Source organism: Mastigoproctus giganteus, chromosome 6, assembly GCF_048544385.1.
Source record: "Mastigoproctus giganteus isolate SK-2022 chromosome 6, ASM4854438v1, whole genome shotgun sequence".
Taxonomy (NCBI): Eukaryota; Metazoa; Arthropoda; class Arachnida; order Uropygi; family Thelyphonidae; genus Mastigoproctus; species Mastigoproctus giganteus.
Genome location: NC_143580.1, coordinates 171,243,307 through 171,267,516, shown reverse-complemented (window position 1 = coordinate 171,267,516; position 24,210 = coordinate 171,243,307). Strand labels below are relative to the sequence as shown.

General features: G+C 36.1%; 1 protein-coding gene across 2 annotated transcripts in view; it reads right to left on the bottom strand.

The window, feature by feature from the left end:
- Tmem63 (transmembrane protein 63) overlaps window positions 1–24,210 on the bottom strand; it is a 440,514-nt gene that overhangs the window by 307,589 nt on the left and 108,715 nt on the right. For both annotated transcript variants that reach the window (XM_090375486.1, XM_090375485.1), the window contains exon 9: window positions 11,769–11,842. In XM_090375486.1, coding sequence (XP_090231612.1) covers window positions 11,769–11,842 — 74 coding nt within the window. The remainder of the gene's footprint in view (window positions 1–11,768; window positions 11,843–24,210) is intronic.

Here is a 24,210-nt window from a genome sequence, read left to right as displayed (position 1 = left end):
GATAATGGATATATCTAAATGTGCCATTTTTTTGATATTTTATCCAATTTGCATTGTCAAATTTTTGGCTGTTCATATGTTAGTTTAGGGGAAGAGTTTATCCCGAGTTTACAGAGAAGCAGGAGGTGATCACTGCTATAGGGGTTATTGGCAACTGTCCATTCTGTCAGAGAAAATAAAGGCAGAGAAACGTATTGAAAAGCCAATTGATGAATTGGATCAAGAAGGCACATGCAACTATGTGAAGACCACTGTTCAGCAATATCATGTTATGTTTTTCAAGAAATTTTTCTATTAACTGTCCTCTTTTATCTAAATGCAGAGAATCTCATAGTGGGTGGTATCCATTCCAGTCAGCAATAATAACAGGGGCAAGTAATTGGTGACTAAATCATCAAGGTCAGCAAGAGTATACTCATGACTGTGGAAGAGATACAAAGAAACTATTGTTATCACTAATCCTAGAATAACATGGGCAGCAACTGCCTCCAAAAATATTGGCAGTGGAACAGATCTAGAAGGTGACTAGTGAAGTCGCAGAATTCACTAGCCATTCAATGCCTCCATGTGCTAGCCTAGAGGAGTCCCTATCTTTTCTGTACATGATGTGGTGTTTAACCGACAGAGATATTTGATTGGTTTCATTTGTTTCTTGAAGACAAAAAAGAATGACTTGTATTTACCTAACAGGTCATATACATCATCTGAGGCTAGCTTGAAGTCTATAACAGTTCAAATAAATTAGTGTTTTTAGCTTATCTGGTGTTTTGGTCTGCTCACGAGAAAAGCTTTGCTTATGCTTGTTAATTTTTTTTCTTTTTTGAGAATGACTTTCTGGTGTCCATCTCAAAACTAAAGATGATGTAATTCTTCAACACCAAGAATTACATCATCTTGATATGAGTTTTCAGTGTCCAAGGCATCAGTACTAATAATGTGCCCTTTACCTGCTTCAGAGTTGCTGATTCATTCTACTGGTTATTGAGTAGGATTTTTATCTGCAGATATCATTAGTGGCATATTCACAGAATGTGTGACGTGCTGCTGGGGATACTGTTCTTTTGGTGAGGAGAGTTGAAATCATGCCCAATCAATCTGTGTTGATATAGAATGAAGCTTTTGAACTACTGATGCATATGTCAATGATTTACCAGGCAGAAAGAATTGCTTGCTTCTTTGTCTCATGGTATGAGACTTTATGCTCAATTTTATATTTTTGAATGTTTATTTCTCTTGTTTCCAGTGGATGCAAATGTCTGGTACGTTTACCATCAGCAGTCTGGACCAACTTTGGAGGGTGTGTTCTTTAGATTCACATGAAGCACAAGTAGCTACACCTTTGCAAGCTGTTTTTGAGTGACCAAAAAATTTTTGGCAATTAAAACATCAGATCAGGTTGGTGATGCACAGTTGGACCTGGCACCTTGGGTACCCAGTTTTTATGGATGTTGGCAAATTCATGTTCTGAAAGTGAGGATGACTGTGAGAGTAGGAAAAAACAAACCATCTTTCTTTTTAACTATTCTTCTAGCGTTCACATGATTTTGATCTTTTACTTCTTGTACAAATTCCTTCTGTGATACATTGAGCAGATCCCACTCTGCTATAACTCCTTTAGAGAAGTTCAGGGTGGTATGTGGGTGTAGCCTTTGTGGGAATTCTACTGAAGATGAATAAATTTCAGTAGTCTCTCTACACATCTGTGTTCAGTCATTTTAATAACAAGATCCCGCAGATTGCAGTCTTCAAACAATTTTCGAAGGGCCAGCCACATTTTCAAGATTTTCCTGAGTTAAAAATGGAGAAAGCTTACTCAGTGGATAGTCTGTCAGTGAGTGAAGTATTTAAAAAAAGAGGAACAGGGATCTCTGTTGTGTCTTGTTTTGTCTCTTTGCATTAGATGTATTTGTTCATCTTGTTTGTGTGTTTGATTCTTGTCTGAATCAAAAGATTCATCATAGAACTGTATGTTGTTATATATTGTTGCCCATTTAAGCCCTCTGTGAGCATTGGCTTTCTTATCCCAGATTTACGGCCATTTAGAGGCAGAACAGTGCCACCAGTGACCAAGTGGTTGTTAAAGTTAGTTGAATTAGCAAAAGTTAACAGATATATATATATATATTGTGTTCTTACTAAAGACTATAAAAATGATATTTGGTAAAGTTTACCATAATAGGTACCTGTCAGGTTTGCAACGCTAATGCTATTGCACATAGGGCAATTAGGCATTATACGTGCGTGAAATTTCAAATTAATGAAAATGGAAATAAAAATAATGATGAACAATGAAAATAACAATAAAAAATGAAAATTGTAAATAATATTCTCTCACTTGGTCATCGGTCTGCTATTTCTTCGGGGGCTTTGAGCAGACTGATAGCCCGACTAAAAGAATGTCTCATACCTACCCGTTTCTGTTGTCCACATTCCAGTTTTGCCTGATTTTAATTTTTAGGTGATTGTATAGAAATTAATAGAAATTAAATGGGAAGTGCTAATAAAATAAAAAAAGATAATGTGTTAAATTAAAATTTTGTAAAATATTTGTTAAATTAAAATTTTGTAAAATATGTGTTAAATTAAAATTTTGTAAAAATAGTATCGGAATCAGCAAACTGGGATAGGCGACACAAAGCCCAATGGGTATGTATCAGATTAAATGAGAATGGGTTCTTACTTCCTTCTTGTTCTGTGGTGGTCAGACTGAAAAGAGATCAATTCCCGCCTTCTGGTTGTTTTATGTGTGCTGATTAAATGATACTGCGCAGCCGTGCTTTTCATTGACTATGCGTGATGGTGAAACTGCTGTAGGCAATATGCCCTATGTCAATGCAAATGTTCTGATAGCCTTGAGAGGGTTTTTATTTGAGTTAGTGGGTGGGCGTGATTTGCCTCTGATGGTAGAAGGAACCTATATAAATGAAATGATGTGTTTATATAAGTACAGTAAGTGTTAGTATGATTAAATACAAGAAGTATGTTAATGAAAAAGTGTGTTAAATGTAAATATATAGGAAATGCTATCCCCTGGAAAATGGCCGGTATAGCTTTTCTAAGGCATAACGACCCGTGTATGTCCAAGGCGATAGCTATATACATATTTACAGCCTCCTTCATCAATGTGAATTTTCACTCTGTGTCTCTAGGTTTTACACTGTGTTTGTAATTAAATGAAGGAATATGAATGTTATGTGTTTAAAGTACCTTAGACACGATTATTCTGCTGTTGGTCGTTTTTTTTTTTTTTTTTTTTGTTAGTTGCTGGCGCAGCGGCTTCTGTGGCCATAATGCATCTCCCAAAGTTTTTGCATTTTACTCTGATCCAAGCCCGAGGTGAGATTCGAACCCACCTGGTTAGCCCAGTCGGCTGTTGTTGGGTGTTTGATACAAGTTGATAAATTACCAATTATTAGATTGTCTGTTTTTTTGTGGGGGGGGGGATTTTTGGTCATCCGGGTTACAGTGCGGTCAGACAACAAGCCTCTTCTGAGCGCAATAAACCTGGGAATCAAAATTGGGAAGTCGTTTCTCTGGGCAATAATCTTTATCTTAGTTTGATGAAGGACAACCAGGCAAAGATGGGCTACGGGCCATTTATTGGTGTTTTGGTTCTAAACTGGTTCAGTGTATTTTCAATAAGTGTATTGGGATTTGCATAGGTTGAGGTTCGCAAGTATGGCTGCTTTAATATGATGTTTGCTGTAATTGGCAGGTATATTATTCTTGAGGAGAATATCTATCAGTTTTTTTATTGCTTCCATCATGTTATCCAGATTATTGCAAATGTGTATTAACCTGTTTGTCTGATTTCTAATAGTGTTCCCATGGATATGTTTAGCCAAATTGCTCTCCCGTTGGTAAACTTTATAGCTGGGAAGCTAAAATGGTCTCTCTTATCATAATGTCAAGTGTAAACATTGTCAATGGTGATGGTGATTTGGCTGTCAAGATAGCAAGCTTGTAGGTTGCTATCCGGGTTGCTAAGCACAGCTGCGCAGTATCATTTAATCAGCACACATAAAACAACTAGAAGGCAAAAATCGATCCCTTTTCAGTCTGACCACCACAGAACAAGAAGGAAGTAAGAACCCATTCTCATTTAATCTGATACATACCTGTTGGGCTTTGTATCGCCTATCCCAGTTTGCTGATTCTGACACTATTTTTACAAAATTTAAATTTAACACATTTTACAAAATTTTAATTTAATTCATATTATCTTTTCCCATTTATTTGCACTTCCCATTTAATTTTTATTAATTTCTATACAATCACCTAAAAATTAAAATCAGGCAAAACTGGAATGGGGACAACAGAAACAGGTAGGTATGGGACATTCTTTTAGTCTGGTTATCGGTTTGCTCAAAGCCCCCCGAAGAAGTAGCAGACCGATGACCAAGTGAGAGAATGTTATTTACAATGAAATTGTAAATAATATTATTTATTGTTATATTGACAATTTTGTTATATTAACAATTTTTTATTTTTATTTTCATTGTTCATCATCATTTTTTATTTTTTATTTCCATTTTCATTAATATAATTTTATATAGGTCTTCCAGGCTAAAGCTAGTTTACTTTTCTAACTTGTTAGTTTAGTCCTTATACACCTAATTCCCTACAGATAGATACCATTAAATAAAATTGGCTAATATATATATATATATATATATATATATATACACGGTGTCTCAAAATACACAGCATAACTTCAGGAACGAGTTCCTCATATGTAGACAATAAAAATATTTTATATCAACATAGTTTGGAAATGCTTAGTTCCCGAGTTATTAACCGGAATGTCTTATTTCCCTCAGGTGATAAGTACACTTCATGCATGCTGGCGTTCCCGCAAATTTCAGCCACCTAGCCCGCAATTACCTGAATCAAAGGTTTCCTGGTTGGTGGATAGGTAGAGGTGGACCAACTGCCTGGCCTCCACATTCACCTGATTTAAACCCACTAGATTTCTTCTTGTGGGGCCATTTAAAGTCATTGGTGTATTTGACTCCGGTAGCTGATGTGGAAACTCTCCGCAATCGAATGGTGGCAGGTTGTGAGACAATACGAAACATGCCAGGAATTTGGCATCATCTTCGCGAGTCCATGAGATGTCGATGTGTGGCCTGTATTCAGGCAGAAGGTTGACATTTTGAAAAATTACTATAAGGTGATGTGAACAGTAAAGTGTCATAGACAGACCTTCAAAACTCAGAAAACCTTTTAAGTACAGAATCACTTGGATTAAACTAAAGAGAATATGGCGCTAGGAAAAAATAATAATAATAACAGAACTACAGTAAATCCTCATTAATTCAGCTCGGGAGAAGGGCAGATACAGATTGGTGAAGCAAAATATATGATATTGAGTTTCTATCTCAAACAAATGGTGCAAGTCTTTTTTTAAAAAATAAGCTATTTAAAAAAATAAGAAAAAATAAGAAATTGTTCTTGAATGTACTAATGCAAGCTTGAAGAACCTGTCAAACTTTGTGTGAATAGATCTCTGCATTATTTATTTAATTATGATTTTCCTCATAGTCCTATCATAATAAGCCTGAAACTCTTGATTTGATGCAGCGCCTGCATAATTGATAACTACATTAATGCAGTCTCTTGCATTACTGAGAAGTTTCTTCTTAATTGTAGATTCTTCTGGTTCTTCTGTTTCATCTAGTTCTTCATTATCTGATTCTTCTTCCATAACATAAGCCTCAGCAACATCTAAGGCTTCCAATGTCAGCTGCTGAAATCCAGGGTCTCTTTCATTCAGTTCAAGCCAATCTTGGAGACATTTTCTTGTGTAATCTAAGTCTCTTCAGCTTCCCTGAGCACAGTCTGCAAGTTCTCTAGTTCCATTCCTTCAAAGTCAATGTTGCCATCCGTGCCCTGCAAGAATTTTTCCAGCAAGTGGCTAAACTTTCTTTCTTAATAATATTCCCCCATGCATTGGCCCAGTTGAAAATAGCAAACTTCTTCCTCTGCTTAATCCAATGCTACAAGCATCTCATCAGAAAACTTGCACTGGTAAAGTCTCTTACAAGCCAAAATGATACCTTGGTCCATTGACTGTATTAAGAAAGTGGCATTGGGTGGCAAGGCCAAACACTATATTTTGTCATTCTTGATGGACAGATTTGCAATTTCTGAATATGCAGAGGAATTGTCAGAAGAATCAGAATTGGCTTAATCTGGTCATCTGAAATTTTAACACCTCTTTCTGATGCCTCTTGACTTTGGGAACAAAGTGCTTATGGAACCAGTTCTCCTTTGCAATCTCTTGCATGAACTACACATTTTGCAAGTTATAGCACTCAACAGGCAATAAGTTTTTTAATGTCCTTGGTTTCTTATCTTTGCCCACCAAACAGACTTCAGTTGATGGGTCCCATCTGTACTGGAACAAAGTATAGAAAATTTCTCCTTGCGTTTGTTTTTTTTCTGCCCTGGTGTTGACTGTTCTGTGTGGGCAACATGTATTTTCTGCCAAAACAGGGCTGTTTAATCAGCATTATATATTTGAGAACAACACAAACCTGACAGTTATTATTTCATTTAGTTTTTTACTAAAAAAATTTTCTACTAGTGACATTGTGCCTTTATGTAAACTGCCACAGTCACCCTGAACTACAAGTAAAATTGCCCAATTCAAAATGTTTTGCAAACTTTTCTGCTGTTATCTGCAACTGAATGCCATGCATGTCAACACTATTAAACCATTTCTGCACATACCACTTATATATAGTTTCTTCGTGCAACATTTCTTTTGGCTTCTTTAATATCTGCCTATTTGATACACCACTTTTATCAGTCCCCACATAATTTTAAGTAACTTCTTTAACTGTTTGTTTTTATTTTTTAATGTCTGACACTGTTTGATAGAAAAATTGAAGAATATGACATAAGCCCAACAGACAGTGTCACACATTAAAGCTGTTAAAAGTGACAAAACATCTTTTTCAAGTTGTTCTATCACTTTCAACTTATTAACAATAGTTAAAATAATATGTTTTCTTTTTATACTGCTGTAACTGTTTTAAGATCCATAATTAAATTAAAATATTTTAACTTAAATAGAAGAGCACAAATGCATACTGACTAATCCGAACATTTATACATCAGAGCCAGCAACAGAGAGCATGTTGAGAGGAAAAATTGTCATGTTATCAGAGGTTATAAAGTTAGCCTCCAACCAGTCTGTGACCCACAACATCCATCCATCAATTGATCTAAATTAGCTGTATCCAGACTAGCAAGGCTTTACTGCATATCACCTGGAAAGAGTTCTATATGAATTGCAGAGGAAAATCACTTGGTACTATCACTTGGAACCACCAAAATAGTTAAAGAATATTAAATTTAAAACAGTTTGCACAACCAACATCCCATAAGCCATTTAAGTCTTTAGGATACAATTTCCTACGTGTGAAACTGTATCTCAAAGTATGTTTTAAATGAACATGTGATTAGTTAATACACTTGGAAGCTGAACGATACTTCCATGTTGTGTTCACTTTCCAAGTGCATTAAATTTTTACACAATGTTTTTTTTTTTTTGTATATACACTAATGGTATATACAAAAACACCTTGTGCAAAAATCTGACAAATATTCCAAACCATTTTCTTGGCTCTTGAGTGAATGGACAGTCAAACTGACCTAGGAACAGGATCTCTCAGACCAGTGAATTTTGCCAATGTACAGTAGGAAGGCAATAATAACACTTGAAAAGATGTCAAACGGTGTCCTTATCATCTAGCCACATGGAATTGAGGAACTCAACTTTCATCTACATATCGGCAAGATGCCTAAAACGTCACCTTAAATGTATAGTGGTTTGGGCTATAAGCTTAATAAACTATATTATTAATTTCATGTTATAACAGTGGTTATTAAAAATAGCAATTAATCTTCATAAGCAATCTGAGTTATCAAACATATCACAAGTACCAGTATCAATTTCAGTTTGAGGAAGAACAATTTGCTTGGGTGGGATCTGTGAGCCGAACAAGATGGCCACACCCCCACAGGTAGCAATCGATGTATTGCAATCTTGTTGATAGATAGAATACAGCAGACTCTCGATGCTGTATTCTATCTATCAACATCTCTTGATGCTGGGACACTTCAAGACTCCATAGATAAAAAAAAAAAAAACACACCACCGGAAATCATAAAATTCAAGTAATAAATTGAATAGGTATAAACAGATATTTTGCAAGTCGTAAATAAGTGACAAGAAGTGACATTGTAGGATGATTAGGAGATGAACCTATTACCCCGCAACTCCCATTGTCTTCACATCCTCCGCTGAAATAAACAACAGAAAGAGAACAAATGTTTTTTATTTTATTTTAGTTGCATTGCATGGATTGCTGTGTTCTGTAGCACTGCAAAAAGAAAAAATTTCTTTAATTATTTAAGTCAGGAATGATTCAGCTGAATTTTTTTTATAGTAAATATTTTTTTGTTTAGAAATCGCAAAAATGATGGGTAAGCGCAAAACAGTTGTGCTTTCAACTGAAAAAAAACTTGAAATTATTCAAAAGTTTGAAAATGGTGCATCCATTAAATCTTTTAATGTTAGTGTCACTTTTAACTTTAAACCATTATAATGGTGACCAAACCATATGAGACATCATAAAAAATAAAGGGAAGCTATTAGATTTTACGGGCACATCTGATAGCATTAAAGGCATGGCTATCAGAAAAATGATGAAACCATCTGCATACGAGGACCTCAACAAGGCAACAGTGTTGTGGTTTAGCTAACAAAGAGCAGAAGGCATTCCAGTCTCTATGGCAGTTTGTGCAGCAAAGGCAAAATATTTTTTCGACATTTTAAAATTGCAGGGTGATTTTACAGCAAAGGCTAAATATTTTTTCGATGAATTAAAATTGCAGGGTGATTCTATCACATATTCTGGGAGGTTGACACAGTTTAAACAGAGCCACGGCATTCGTCAGATTTCCATTCTAGGTGAAAAACAAAGTAGTGATGCACTGGCCACCCAAGAATTCACCAGTGAATTTCAAAAATTTATTGAAACCAATGAACTTGTGCCAGAGCAAATTTACAATGCCGATGAAGCAGGATTGTACTGGAAATATCTTCCATCAAAAACTTTGGCTTACGAAATCGAGGTAAAAGCTTCAGGCATAAAATGCAAAGGCAAAGATTGACAGTTATTTGCCGTGCTAATGCTGCCAGGTCTCATTATTTGAAACTCTGCCTAATTGGAACAGCAAAAAAAACCACGGGCTTTCTCAAGTATTTCAATATCAAATTTACCTCTCAATTACTACAACAATAAGTCAGCCTGGATAGACAGGGAGATATTTTCCAGTTGGTTTAGAACTAAATTTGTGCCTTCAGTTTGCCAATATCTGGCATCACTGGGCTTGCCACAGAAAGCTATTAGACCTTGCTATTAGACAATGCACCAAGTCATCCTAATGAAGAAATTCTAAAATCAGATGATGGAAATATTTTTGTTAAATATTTACCTTCCAATGCAACAGCTTTAATACAAATATGGATCAAGGTGTCATCCCACAAATGAAAGCAATTTATTGCAGAAATTTATCTCAAGTTAGCAGAAAATGATTGTGATTTATTGACATTTTGGAAAAATTGCAAAATTTTTCCAAAATGTCAATTTACAACTTTAAATTGACATTATTTTGGACTGTATTAGATGCGATTTACTAAGTTTCAGCAGCATGGAAATCAATAAAAAGCATAACCTTAAAGATACTGTGGTGAAAAATTTTAATGGGAAACAATGAAGGATTCTTAGGATATGAAGAAAACTGGAAAGATCTGGGACAAGAAATGTTATGAAATTTACAACAAATTTAGGGGTGTGGGATGTCGATGAGCAACCAATTCATGATTGGCTTAATTCTGACAAAGATTTAGCTGGCCACGAAGTACTAAATGATGAAGAAATTTTACATCATATAACCATACCACCACTAAATAAAGAGGGTGAACTTGAAGAAGAGTTGATATCATCACAAGAAATTAGCCATAGTGTTTTAAAGTCATGCACAATTTTGCTTATCTCTCCTATTTTTTGTAAAATAAAAATATAAAATACTGTCAAAAACAAAACATGTTTCAAGGATATCAATGGACTTTACGTTAAAACAAAACTTGTAAAAAAATATTACTGTGCACTACCGTCGGCCGATTTGACGCCCGATGCAAGCATACATCATTACCTATAGGTATGTTTTTATACTTATGCAAGCATTGTATTGGACACACGAGTAGTGCGAGGTAAGTTTTTTCGTTTTTTATCTATTGCCATATTTTTTAGGTATGTTGCTGAACATTCTTCAATATTTTTGGATTAACCAGGAAATCGATTATCTAGAATTTTATTTTTACCATCTATCCTGGAAAATTGAGAATCTACTGTAGTTCTTTATGGTGGCAGATATTTAGAAATTAAATAGGTTTCCTGCAAACAGAAACAAACTGGAGAGCAGCAGTTAAGTTTTGAATATTCTCAATGCTTCCACAAAAGCCTCTGCAATTCCACTAAGAAATATAAGGCATTACTAGAATTTAGTAAAAGAAGCTATATCTGACTGCTTTTTTAACATGGCTGACATGGCATTCAGGTTTCAGTTTGTCTTTTTTTGGGAAGAAGTGGCAACCAGTATCCATATAATCTTTCCCATATATTTCTAGGATTGGGTCTTTCTGTGTGGACAAGTCATTTGTATCCATGGATTCGTCTTGAATATTCTTTTTTAAATTCGAACTTCAATTATTTGATGTAGTAGCAACCACTGGAGGAGGAGGAAGAGAAAATGTCGCTGGTACTTTTAGAGAAGTACTGCTTGCTTGCTTGGTTCAACTGCTTAGGGACGTTGAACTGTTGCTGAGTAAGGACAGCCCAAGCCCAGTCAGAGATTTAAAGTGTTTGAAGGGACTGTAACAGTTTGGGCGGCCACTGATGGATATTCTTGCACAATATGGGCATAGGTGCATTTTGGCATACTGGTTTCAATTAATTTCCTTGCTTCTTAATAGCTTACCTTATTTTTAACCTTATATTTTACAATTTTTTTCTCAGTTTTCCATCTCCTAGAGTAAGTCCTAGTTCACATGTCCTAGAGTAAGCAGGATGGTTGCCATTACAGTTGGGACTGGTCATTTCTGTCACCAAACAATCACTTTAAGTGTGAACTGAGGACCCACAGTTGGGACAAACCGGGTTTCTCCAACATGTTGTTTGAGAGTGGCTATAATTTTGGTAACATCAAGTGATTGGGAATGCAGAGTCGAATGCAGCAAAGTAGACAACTTGCTTTTACCGAAGAGGGTAGATTTGGGGTATTAAAAGTGAGAATAATATTCTCACTTTTAATAACATTTTGCTCCTGAAGTTCTTGAGTTATCTCTTCCCCTATGACATTCAATAGATCACACCTAGATATAACACATTGTGATCCATACTTGCTCCTTTTGGCCCTTGGCAGGTTAACTGTTCTGCCAAGGTTTCCAGTCCTACCATGGGGAAGTAATTACCACATTGTATAAGTCAATGGAATACAAGGTCACACCTGGAATAGTGCATACATGTTTGGGAATATCACTTTAGAAAGGATGCAAATCTGTTAGAATAGGTACAGATTTGTACCCATTCTAAAGGAATTGTACCCATAAGTAAAGGAATATGCATACAACATATTCCTTTACTTGTGTCTACTCTTTTAGGTAAATAGTTTGATAAATGCAAAACACTTACTGAAAATGCTGAAGAAGAAAATTTCTGTAGCAGTGCTCTTTGGGAATACCAACTATCATTAAAGTCCTGCTCACCTATAACAAAATTGAGCAATATTAAACAACAAGCAGTGCAAATACATAAAAAGAATAATTCACTTGGAATATATCAGTTAGGTAAGTAATATTCAAAGAAAATAAAATTCTTCAACAACAATGAATATATAAATTGAAAGGAAAAGAATAACTTAAAAAATTTAACACATTTTGAACTATTCTACAATAATCACATAAAAATCTACTTGCTTTGGTTTAAAAAAAGATGAATATAATGAAGGATTTTAATTTTTTCATCTATTTTGACAAATATCTTGAAAAAGGCCTAGTACTGTGAGAATATCAACCCTATCAAAAAATGCAGCATGACACTAATGCAGGAAATGCAGACTGCTTTGTTATAAAAAGTAAAAATTATTAAAATAGGCATTAAATACATCATATAATAAAATTTTATGAAGATAAAAGCAATAAAAAAAATAATAAAAAATAAAATAAAATAAAAAAAATATATATATACACACTGATGTTCAAAGAAAGTACATCACCCCTTAAAATTGTGATTGTTGTCTGAATAATGTAAGTATATGACAATATTTCTTACAGCTTGCATCAGATAAGATTGACACGCATACGTGATGACATAATATTGCATCAGCTGTTACCTTCAGCTAAATAAGCACGCTCTGCAAGAGTTGCGGTCATTCCTTGTATAGTGAGTTATGGGCAGTTGACGCCACGAAGAAAGAGTGCTACTGTTGCTTTATGTGAGGATGGATGTTCTTCCCATCATATTGCTTATAGTGTCTTGTAATCAGTCAACAGTGAGTAGATTTCTTTTCAAACTCAAGAATACTGGTTCTGCTAATAGGAAAGAAGGAACAGGACACAAACGAGTTTCGATGCCAAAACAGGACCACATTTTGAAGCACTTATGCCTTCAAAACCGTAAAACTTCTTCATCTGAGCTGAAAAGAGAATGGGAGGAACGTACAGAAGTGGTAGCAAGTGCAGTAACACTCAGAAGATGCCTCTTCAAAAATGGACTTGTAGCCTATCGTCCTAAGAAGAAGCCCCTCCTCACACAAAAAATGAAAAAGACCTGATTAATTTGGTGTCAGAAGCATGTCAAATGAAAGCCCAAGCAGTGGAAGTCACATATTTTATTTTCTTGGTTGAGAAGAAATTCAACCTGCATGGCTCTGATGGAAGACAAACGATTCGCCATAGACGTGGTGAAGAATACCATCCAGACTGTATGGTGTCTACAGTGAAAATCCTACCAGCCAAATGATATGGGGATGCATTTCATATCGTGGAGAGGTCACCTGCAGTTTATAAAAGGTTCTGAATATGCTAAGGGATACCTGGCTATACTGGAGGGCAAATTGCTGCCAACCATTAGAGATCATTTCAACCCACCAAGTAACTGCATCTTTCAGGACAACTCTGCTCCTTGTCATCGGGCGGAAAGTGTAAGTAGGGACTTCTGTAGTTACTTTAGCTTCATTTCTGCATTAGCGTTCTCATTTCTTCATTTCTGCATTTGCGACAGTAATGTGTTTACATTTGTTACAGGTGAAAAATAGGTTGGAAGAATGGTCCATTACAACTCCTAGCTGGCCAAGAAACAGCTTTGACCTGAATCCTATAGAGAACTGTTGGCATCGTGTGGAATCTGCAGTTGCCAGAAAGAAACCAAAAACCCCTCGTAAACTTCAGGAAGCCATAATTTGTGTTTGGAACCACGAGCTATCAGTTGATTATTTTCAGAAATTGATCTTGTCAATGCCTCAATGGTGTGCTGCTGTCATCGGGGCCACAGGCAGTTCAACTAACTATTAGTTTGCACCTGGTGAACTTTTCATTTTATTTTCCATTTAAAATGATAAACTGAAGCAAACTGAGGGCTTCTGATATGTTTCAGTCATAATTGTTTTGTTTACCAAAACTGTTGTATAAAGGTTGCAAATGCTCATTTTGGAATATTTTGAGAGCACCTGTCAAATATTACTTAGTTTTGCCTTAACTATTAATAAATATCTTTTGTTCATATTTCTATTTGTGATGCTAGTCATAATGTAACATACCATCATGAAAAAGGGTTAGAAATGTGAAATTCCTAGGTGATGCACTTTCTTTGAACACCAGTGTGTGTGTGTGTGTGTGTGTGTGTGTGTGTGTGTGTGTATCCGATAATTCAAAATAAAACAAAACAAAATAAAATAAAACAAAAGCCAGCAGTATGGCAAATATATATATATATATATATATATATATATATATATATATATATATAAGCTAAAATAGGATACCGTAAACCCCTGCTATTCGCGGGGATTACGTTCCTGAGAAATGCCGCGAATACCGAAAATGCAAATACTGAGTTATGGCTCCCATAGTAATAAAGGGGTTCCATTCCAAAGTATGAAATATATAAGAAAAACTAGTCTAAAATTTTGTCTACGTATATATTATGAAGTCATATTATTTCAATCCAGTGCCTTTGCTATAGCTAAAAAAATCATCCCGCCAGTGCCATCACCAGTTTCGCTAAAGTGTTGATAAAGGTGTTTTGCCTTTTCACAAATGATGAGTGAACTTAACGGAATTTTATTTTGAGTTCGGTCTTCTATTCCATAGATTTAAAGCTTTTCCATTTTTTATAATTTAACATCACAAGTTGCACAGCAAATTTTTGAAGCAATTAATACGTTTTCACGGACACTACGGCGGATTTTTTATTCCGATTTTTTGATGGATCATACCGTTGACTTATTGATTTTATAATGTTTTGCGACTGACGAGACACTTTCGCCATTAGAAATTTTGTGTAATACCTGAATTTTACTAGCTAATGTCATCACCTTTGATCTTTCCACAATTCCCTTGTTATTCGTAGCCATATTTTTGTAGGGGTTAGAAAAGAGCTTGTCCACAATAAAGTCACTTTCTTCTGTTAACACACTCGAAAAAGTCTGTTTTCATTAACACACTGCAAAACGGTAGATTTTTCACTTTTGTAAGCATATCAATTTATAAATTGATAAATTTATTCAATTTATAAGCATATAAATTAAAAGCAAACAAAGAAACCTTCCATGACAAGCGCATAGCCATACTGAACAAGGACTAGCGAGAAACATCCACGCTCGCTATTTTGTCACCCCTCTCCCCACCACCTACTGAGCACTGTTTTGACCGGGAAAGATGATTTTAGCAACACCCATGTTTTTTTATGGTGAAAAATGTTCACGCCGCTTTAAAATTCACATTTTTTTAGGTTTCATTTTATATTAAATCAGCAACTACGAATAATGGGGGTTTACTGTAATTGCCAGCAGTATGGCAAATCAGTAGAGTGAAAATGAATTCAACCAAATAAAATAACAAAATAACATTAACAGATATATAGAGGGGGATAAAGAAGAAGAGGGCAGTGTTGAAGCAACGTTCCTAAAATAATTTAGAAAATTGAGCCAATTAAAAGAAATTGACCAGTACCCCCTTGAAAGCACCCATTTCCAAATTATGTGAAATCTCACTAAGTCAGAAACGTAGACTAACAACATTACGCGACCAAATAAATTGAAAATAATAATTAATAAAATGAAATGAAATAAAATAAAATAGACTGACCATTATGGCCATCCCGACAGTGGTGCCTCCATAGCCAGGTGGGAAGGAGCAGCAGTGCGTAGCACACGCTTCTTGATTAGACCGGGGTTCGAGCCCGTCACCACCAAATACGGAGGATGCGGAAAGGTCAGGGAATGACCACCGCATATTCCCGGAGCAATATGGCCTTAGTTGCTAATGCTCCTAAAAACCAAATAACAACAACCCAGCTCAACAGAAGATCACAAGGCCAATAATAGTCAGGGAATCACTGCATTTCGAACGCTAAACAAATGTATGCAACGACGGAATGATACTAAGATCAGACCACCAATGCAATAGATTTGCATAGCGGTGGTCCTTATGCAGCAAAAAATAATAAAACAGAAAGCCTATACTCGCATGGCCAAACCACACCACTGACAAAACAATAGTTGAACTGAAAATATATAGAAACAAATTAGGCTATAGATGGCAGTACGAGTGCAGCGTTATCCTAATAAGCTAAAATATCCTATTTTAGCTTAATATAAGCAACATGTAGTGGATTGTGCTTTTCGGCTGCCACAGATGTTGGCCTTTTTACTATTTTTTCTTATTTATGTCAATATATAATTTTTCTTATTTTTAACATTGATTATTTTTTATCTCTATTTAATTTTCGATTAATTGGATTATATTTAAATGGAGGTAGCGTGACGATGTGCCAATGCTGCATTCGTACCACCATCTATAGCCTAATTTGTTTCTATATATTTTTCAGTTTTGTCAGTGGTGTGGTTTGGCCATGCGAGTACTAGGCTTTCTGTTTTATTATTTTTCGCTGCATAAGGACCATCGCTATGCAAATCTATTGCATCGGCAGTCCGATCTTAGTATCATTCCGTCATTGCGTGGATTTGTTTAGCGTTCGAAATGCAGTGATTCCCTGACTATTATTGGCCTCGTGGTCCTCTGTTGAGATGGGGCATAATGGTCAGTCTATTTTATTTCATTTAATTTTATTAATTATTATCTTCGATTTACTTGGTCACATAATGAGATTTAGTGAGATTTCACATAATTTGGAAACAGGTGCTTTTCACTCTACTGGTTCACATTTTCACTCTACTGGTTTTCCATACTGATGGCAAATATCCTATTTTAGCTTATTATAAGCAACACGTCTCCTACGGCCTCCGTAGCCGAGTGGTCAGGAGTGGGAGTGCAGTAGCACACGCTCTTTGAGTAGACCGGGGTTCAAGCCCCTGACTGCTGAATACGGTCGATCTGCCAAACCGCACTGGACCAGCATGGCAGATTATGGTCCATTTCCCTCAGCATGAATTGTTGAGGAGGCTTCCATCCTGCAGTGGGCCGATAATGGCTGCACTTTACCTTTTTTTTTTTTTTTTTTTAAAGCAACCTATAGTGGATTGTGCTTTTCGGCTGCCACTGATATCAGCTTTTCTACTATATTTTCTTATTTATTTTAATATATATAATTTTTCTTATTTTTAATATATTTTGATTACTTTTTATCTCTCCATTTAATTTTGGATTAAAACTGGATTATATATATATATATATATATATATATATATATATATACAGTAACCACTGGTTATAGTGATCACGTTTGCAAACTGAATTTTGATGCAGAACCACGAGTCCTGTTTTTCTCCATGAAGTTTTTTGTAAACGATATCATGCCTCACCTTCCATCTTGTCAGCCATCTCTCCGTCGCCTTAAACTCTTCGTGTAGTTTTTCAGCAAAATCATTAGCTTTTTGAAGAAGAATGCTACGATTGATTGGTGCATTAAATGAGCTGGATTGTTTGAACCAAATGACCAGGACTTCATCCATTGTTTGGCATTTCCCTTCATGCTTCCTTTTTCTGGTTTCACTAATCATATTAGTGTTTGATGTGTGACGTGATTTTAATAATTTTGATAAAGACGACTGAGTACTGCTAATTTTACTGCCACTTATTTTTACATTCAAATTCACTCTTTCTGTTCACTGACTTTCTTTTGGGTAATAAAATTTAAAACACAGTAAAAAAGATAAGCATCCATCAATAACAAAGCACATGGCACACACGAATTGGAACTAACACAATACACGCAAGTGAATCACAGTTTAGATATAGAAATGAAGAGCAGATTTCAGTGAAGAGGAAATACATTTCACCATAATAACGTAAAAACACCCAATTCCAGCTGTACAAAATACCCTTGAAGGCTACAAGCCAGGGGTTAATCGCAAATGTAATTATTATCGCGAATGCCAGAAGATAAAGTTTACTACCCATTTATTGCACTAACAGAAAGGCCCAATAAACCGGAAACTGCAAATTGTTTTTACTGTTTTATAGTTGTGACCTCTATAACTGTGACTTCCAGAAATGTGCTTTAGAAAAATATCATAAGGCATTAACAATTGATTCTTATAACCAAAGCTGTTTTGAAATTGCAGCATCTGGAGACTAGGAAGCTGTGAGATCTGATTGGGTTTTTAAAGCCTTGAATGGATTGAGCAGGCTAAATGCTGATGAAATCCTTCCTCTTTCTTAGACTATACACATGAATGGATATAAGTTCCAACTGAGGAAGGATGGTTGCAGGTCAAATGTAAATAAATTTTTCATCAGCCAGAGGGTGACCAATTGTTGGAACAAACTTCCAACTAGTGTTGTTGAAGTGGATAGTTTGAATAAATTCAAGGAAGAACTATATAAACTATTACAGGAAATCAACAAGTGAAATGGGATTTTTTTTTTTTTTTTTTTGGCTGAAGCTGCATAAACTTTTCTTTCTTGCATCATTTGACAATACTACTACTACTAATAATAATAATTATTATATTCATGAGGGAGTTACTTAAAGGTATAACTACTGTCAAGGGTAAGGAACTGGGTATCGCTTATAGAAGATACCAAGCTTTTTATACCAATTAAGAGATAATGTTCAAGGTTCAGACCTAAATGGATGTTAGATGAACTGATGTGATGGCTGGCAAAGAACAAAAATGCATAGGATGATTATAAATCGGACGATGATTATTTATCGAACAACTGCTAGTAGAGATAAGGACATCATAATCCCATTGTATAAGGCTATTGTTAGAATACTCCATACTTGAACACACTTGGAATACTGTGTTCAAGTATGGAGACCGCACCTAAAGAAAGACATTGTGCTTCTTGAAAGGGTCCAAAGACAGGTAACTCACCTGGAGAGATCGGCAAAAGGCATCCATATGAGGAAAGACTTTGAATATGTGGGTTGCAGAGCTTGGAAACTAAGCACCATAGAGGAGACTTGATTGAGGTGTTTAAGATTCTGAGAGGCATAAGCAAAATAAATGAGGATGAAATTTTCAAGGTTATAAATGATTCTAGAACAAGGGCCATAATTTCAAGTTACAGGGGGAGATATTTAGTCTGGATTGCAGGAAGTTTTATTTTAGCCAGCGAGTTATAAATTACTGGAATCAGTTACCTACATGGGTGGTAGAGGCTGACAGATTGGCCAAATTCAAAGGTCAGCTGGATAATTACATAAGGGAAGAGGGAAATGCATAGGCTGCCCATTTACTTTTCTCTTATTAATTTTTTTTTAATTTTCTTCTTATTATTATTATTTAATTTTTATTCTTATTATTTAATTAAAATTTTTTTTTTGTTATTTTTTTTTATTATTATTTATTTATTTTTTTTGGCTGGTGCAGCATAAGCCATAGGCTTCCTTGCACCATGTGGCCATTGCTAATACTAATAAATTATCAGGGAACTCAGAGAGCTAGAGTAAATACAGAATAATATATAATTATTTTAATATTGTTGTTATTTGGTTTTCAGGAGCATTAGCAACTAAGGCCATATTGCTCTGGGGATATGCGGTGGTCAGTCGCCGACCTTTCCGCATCCTCCGTATTTGGTGGTCATGGGCACGAACCCCGGTCTAATCAAGAAGCGTGTGCTATGCACTGCTGTTCCTGCCCTTCTGGATAGAAGGGCAGGAAGAGCAATAAGGGTGTTAGGTTATGATTAGGCTACGAATGCAAAGAATTTTTTGCTTTGTTAAGAATAGAAGGAAAAGAATGAACTACATCAGTCCACTAGATATGAACAGCATAAATATTGATACTGACAATTTTGACAATGATGTTTTGCATTTATATTCACATGTGAAGAAGTTTTTAGGGATGGAAATATCAGAAGTGTAGTAAGTTATGTGAGGTGCATTCAAATTATAGTTTTCAATTTTTTTTTCTCATAAAGTACACAAGATACAGAGGTGACACGATTTGTCACCTCTGTTTTCATCATAGTCTCCTAGAAGCGGCACACATTTTTCATACCTGTTCTTCCAAGATGTGAAGGCCACAGCAAAGCTTTCTTTGGAGGTATATTTTGCCCACTGGTAAATGGCAGAAGCAGCTGCTTGTTGGCTAGGAATTCTTCTGGCATGAAGAGCATCCTTCACCATTGGGAACAACCAAAAGTCACTAGATGCAAGGTTAGGTTAGTATGGAAAATGTGGGATAAACTCAATGTTGTTTTCTTTAAAAAAATTTTGTACATTTCTAAAACGACTGGGGGGGAGGGGTATGATGCATTGTCCTGATGGAAACGAATGTGATTCAGTCTGTGTGGATGTTTTTTCTGAAGTGTTGGGAACTTTTTCTTCAGAACTTCTTCATATGAACTTCCTGTCACTGTAGCACTCTTTGATACAAAATATGTAAAGATTATTCCCTCAATATCCCAGAAAACAGCAACAATCATCTTTCTCTACACTTGCAACAACACAGAACTTTTTGGGTGGTGACAAATCAGTGTGCTTCCACTGGACAGACTGACGTTTTGTTTCTGGATTGAAGAGTGGAACCCATGTCTCATCCATCATTACAATTGAGGAAAAAAGAGATCCATTCACTGCAGCATCTTGCATAATGCATTTCTTCACACAAGTTGACATGCTGTGTTTTTTGGGTATGTCTTCTTGATGAGTGAACAATGCCTTTTAAGTATTATAAACATAATATACTCTTTATGGCACAGCAATCATCAATGTGACATACTGCATTGTGCTGTTACCTTCTGGAAACATTCAAAACTAAAAGCAATCCTGCACATATATTTCGATTATTTTGTGAGAAATAAATTCTGAGACCTTATAACTTGAACACATATCATACTGGGAGTTAAATGATTTTGTAATAAGTGTAAAGAAATTAAACTAAATTTTTTTGATGGTAAAGGCATATAAAGCACCTGGGGCTGATGGAATCTATCCAATTATATTAAAAAGAGCAGCAAAAGATGTAAAGAACCCTGCAATAATTATGAGAGTGCTTTTGGGCCTGGGAAGGTCCCTATAGAGTGAAGATGTGCAAATGTCTCTCCTACTGACAAAGGACAATCAAAGAATGAAGTAAATAGAAGTTAAGCTTATAGATCTGTAAGCTTTACTTCTGTTCCTCAGAATATAATGGAGTCGGGTAAAAGAAATATTAGTAGATCACCTTAACTGACCTACTGTTATGTGAAAATCACAGTATGAATTTGTTAAGGGAAGAGCTTGTTGTCCCAATCTAATTAGCTACTATGGCACAGTAACAAGGGAACTGAATGTAAGAAATAATTTTGACATCATATATTTGGATTTCAGTAAAACTTCTGACAATGTTGTGCATTGCAAGACTGCTGCACAAATTGGAGCAGTGTAGCATTGGGGCAAATTACTGCTATAGATAAAGGGACAGTTCAGTAGCAGAAGACATGTGATAATAAATAGGCCCCTGGTCGTCTTTGACTAATGTTATTAGTGGAGTACCACGGGGTTCAGTGCTGAGCCCCTTACTGTTTTCAATATTTATTAACAATACTGATGAGGGCGTATCAAGTTTACTGTTTCAGTTTGCTTATGATACTAATGTCAGCAGAGTGGTTAATGATAGGAATCAAAGTACACTACTGCAACAAAACCTAGAAAAATTTGACAGTTGGGCAAAAAAGTGGAAATTGAGGTTTAACATTGATAAATGAAAGGTACTGAATATGGGCAGTAACAATCCCAGAATAATATACTAAGTATGTTATTCTAGGATTATTATGTTAGGTAGTACCACACTCAAGATGGTCAAGAATGAAGGAGAGGGTAACTGTACAATCTGGCATGAAGTTCTCTAAACAGTGCAGACCGGCTACTAGGACAGTTCATAGGTTTTTGTCAATGATATACAAGAATTTTATTTTTGCTTGCAGAGACAGGGAGAAGATTATCCCATTTTATAAGGCAAGGGTTATGCCACATCTTGGGTACTGTATACAGATCTAAAATTCTCTTTTTAACTGCAGTGCTTGGCACCTGTATTACTCACCTTTAACCAAAATGTATATATACATATACAATTTTCTATAAGATCAGTACAGATGAATGACAATTTCTCATAATCAGCTTTTGGCAGCCTAACCCTTTCTGTAATACTATCACAGTATCAACTTATAGCATTAGCATTAGTAGAGGCATATGATGCAAGAAAGCAAGCTTATTCAGCATCAGCCAAAAAAAAAAAAAAAACCCACTCCCATTTCACCCCTCTGTTCGTTCTAAATACCTGTCCAGTTGAGCCTTAAATTTGTTTAGGCTATCAACTTCAACAACAAGTGATGGAAGTCGGTTCCACCAACCAACCACCCGTTGGCCAAAGGCAAATTTCCGCACATCTATCCGACATCCGTCCTTCCTCAATTTGAATTTATGCCCTCTGAGGTGATTATTCTGAGCAAGATGAAGAATCCCATTGGCATTGAGCATGCTCAAACCATTCAAAGCCTTATACACCTCTATCAGATCACCTCGCCGGTGCCTAGTCTCCAGACTCTGTAATTTGCAAAACTTAAGCCTTTCTTCGTAAGAGCAACCCTTTGTTCCATTCACTAATCTTGTTGCCCTTCTCTGTACCCATTCCAGCAGCTCTACATCCTTCTTGAAATGAGGCCTCCAGACCTGTATACAGTACTCAAGATGTGGCCTAACCATTGCCTTATACAAGGGAATAATCACCTCCTTATCCCTGCTAGAAAAATTCCTGTATATCATTGACAAGACACCATGAGCTACTCTTGCAGCTCGTCTGCACTGCTCAGAGAACTTCATATCTGCCTGCACAATTACCCCCAGGTCCTTTTCATTCTCCACCACTGTCAGTGTAGTACCGCAGAGTTGATACGTTGCTCTGAGGTTACTGTTTCCCATATGTAGTACTTTACATTTGTCAATGTTAAACTTCATTTGCCACCTCTCAGCCCATCTGTTCAACCTTTCCAGATCCTGTTGCAGCAGCATAGCGTCAGTACTGTCCTTAACAACCCTGCCAACCTTTGTAACATCTGCAAACTTGGACATTAAACTTGATATCCCATTATCAATATCATTCATAAACACCGAAAACAACAACGGACCCAACACTGAACCCTGAGGAACTCCACTAATAACATTAGTCCACGTTGAGCAGTGTCCATTGATTACCACTCTCTGTCTTCTGCCACTCAACCATCCCCTTATCCATAGCAGCAATTTGCCTCCAATGCCACACTGCTCCAATTTGTGCAGCAGTCTTCCATGTGCAACAGTATCAAAAGCCTTTCTAAGATCCAAATATATAATATCAAAGTTATTCCCTGCATCCAGTTCTTTTGTGACTACATCATAGTATCCAATCAAATTGGTCAGGCAAGACCTGCCCTTAACAAAACCATGCTGCGTCTGAGCTATAACTGAATTCTTGTCTAGATGATCCTGCAGTGCTTCTTTAACCAGTGCCTCCATTAACTTACCTCGAACAGAAGTTAAACTAATAGGTCTATAATTACTTGTGTCAGCCTTAGATCCTCCTTTGTGAATTGGGGTTACATTTGCACATCTCCAGTCTATGGGTACCTCCCCTGAGTCCAAAGAAGCTCTCATAATTATGGCTAGGGGTTTGCTTACTTCCTTTGCTGCCTCCTTTAATATAACTGGATAGATCCCATCCACCCCAGGTGCCTTTTTTATGTTTATCCTCAACAATCTCTCCTCCACTTTCCTCTCAGTTATTACAAAATCATCCAGCTCACTGCCAATGTTTACTTTACCTACATCATTCTCCTTCCTGAATAACTCCTCATGCGTGAATGTAGATGCAAAATACTCGTTTAGATTGTTAGCCACCTGAGCAGGATCCTCAACTGTTGAACCATCAATATCCAATGGACCAATCTGATTCATCCCTTTCCTTCTCGAGTTTAAATATGTAAAGAACTCTTTTCTGTTTTTCTTTGCATCCTTTGCCAAGGATTTTTCGTAGTCTGCCTTTGCCTGTCTAATCTCCTTTGTGACTTGGTTACAGACCAACTTATATCTATCATAGGCTTCCATGTCACCCATTAATTTGTATGTATCCCATGCATTTTTCTTCTCTGCCACATGCCTCATTAGTTCATCTGACAACCATTTAGGCCTAAACCTTGAACAATATTTCTTAGTTGGTATGTAAAGCCTGGTAGCCTCCAAGATTAGTTCCTTGAATGCTTCCCATTTTGAGTTCGCTGTTGGTAACATGCATGAAGAATCACTACTGATAATCAGATCAAGAGTATTGCTCCCTCTTGTTGCCTCACGAACATGCTGATGTAGAAAACAATCATCCAATAAATCCACAAAAGCCTTGCTAGTGTGCGAGTGTTATGGCTGTTATAGGCTTCAGTACTTTTCCATGCCATCTTTTTTTGGTCTATTAAACTGGCTAACTCATTAT